This window comes from Aplysia californica, unplaced genomic scaffold (assembly GCF_000002075.1).
Source record: "Aplysia californica isolate F4 #8 unplaced genomic scaffold, AplCal3.0 scaffold00065, whole genome shotgun sequence".
NCBI classification, from domain to species: Eukaryota; Metazoa; Mollusca; class Gastropoda; order Aplysiida; family Aplysiidae; genus Aplysia; species Aplysia californica.
Window position 1 is genome coordinate 1,072,653 of NW_004797335.1, and position 1,306 is coordinate 1,073,958.

The 1,306-nt window shown below is 39.4% G+C and overlaps 1 protein-coding gene across 1 annotated transcript in view; it reads left to right on the plus strand.

Moving 5' to 3' along the window:
* LOC101861877 (SEC14-like protein 2) overlaps window positions 1–1,306 on the plus strand; it is a gene marked incomplete at its 5' end in the record, with an annotated part of 15,356 nt that overhangs the window by 2,063 nt on the left and 11,987 nt on the right. Inside the window, 1 exon segment of the mRNA XM_013079819.2 lies at window positions 599–772. Within this exon segment, the coding sequence (XP_012935273.1) occupies window positions 599–772 (174 nt within the window).

Genomic DNA, 1,306 nt, shown 5'->3' on the forward strand with positions numbered 1-1,306 from the left:
AGTGTAGCTGTTCCATTACTGTATATCGTCTTCAGCATAATACAATAAATGAATAAGCATAGCACAAACATTGTATCCAGTGTTATTAGTCATGAGCTATGCAAACCACGAAAGCCGATTGATTTGTTGCGAGGGACAATTTTTCTCGACTCTGTATTGCTTTGTATTTCTCTCGAAAAGCAAAATGAATTTCCTATCCTAGTATCATTCATTTTTATTTAGAGCCTTTCTGTCTTTACTGGATTCAGTCCACCAATCTTTCCAATTTCTTTCTTTTTAAAAAATATTCGTTGTTGTTGTTTTTTTTTAATGTTTAAATATATGTAAAGTGCATAGAGCTTGCTTTCGAGTGGGGACATGCGCTATACAAATGCTATTTATTATTAGTATTATTATTTTATTTTTTTCCCACATGTATTAATATCAGTGTTGTTGTTGCTGTTGTTGCAATTGCTGTTTTTTTTAATTTCTCTCCGTTTTATTTTGTTTTGTTTTGTCTTGTTGGTTTTGCCTTGTCTTGTTTTGTTTTTGTTTCTTGTCCGCTCTACCCCTCAACCCCCCCCCCTTTCCTCCAAATCTATCAAACAATGACCTTCAGGTGCTGGTCACCTACTACCCTGGTGGCTTCTGTGGTGTAGACAAACAGGGCTCACCCGTGTCGTATGAGATGCTAGGCCTTTTGGATCTGATGGGCATCATGGCATCCGTCTCAAGGCAAGATCTCTTCAAGTACAGACTTTACCAGTATGAGCTTATCACGAAGGAGCTCAAGGTAGGAAGTGTTGTGAACAAAGGTGTAAAAAGTACAATATATTACATGTATTGTTGTTCCAGTGAATGTATATTATTTCCTACGTGTGTGTGTGTGAGTGTGTGTGTGTGTGTGTGTGTGTGTGTGTGTGTGTGTGTGTGTGTGTGTGTGTATACACATGTACACCTAAAATATCACGTAATATAATATAACGCACAAGCCCCCAAGTACCGCTGACTCTAAGAACTAACAAAGACTAAGTAACTAGAGAACGGAACGACATCAACAAATCGCAAAGCTTGAGAACAGAATAGGCATGAAACACGATAACAGAGGCCTAATGTGCCGGGCTGATATCCCGTCATCCACCCTTTCCGAGGGCAATATCTGCTATTATCTACACAGTTCGATAACCGCATCTGATCCTAGTGGCTACATTCTTGTCGTATTCGTCTCGTATTGGGGAAAAACAGTCGTCTCGTGACGACCAGTTATCGCTCGACTCTGAGCCACAGAATTTGGAGAAATACAGACGGCCTGTTTTCAAATGTAAGT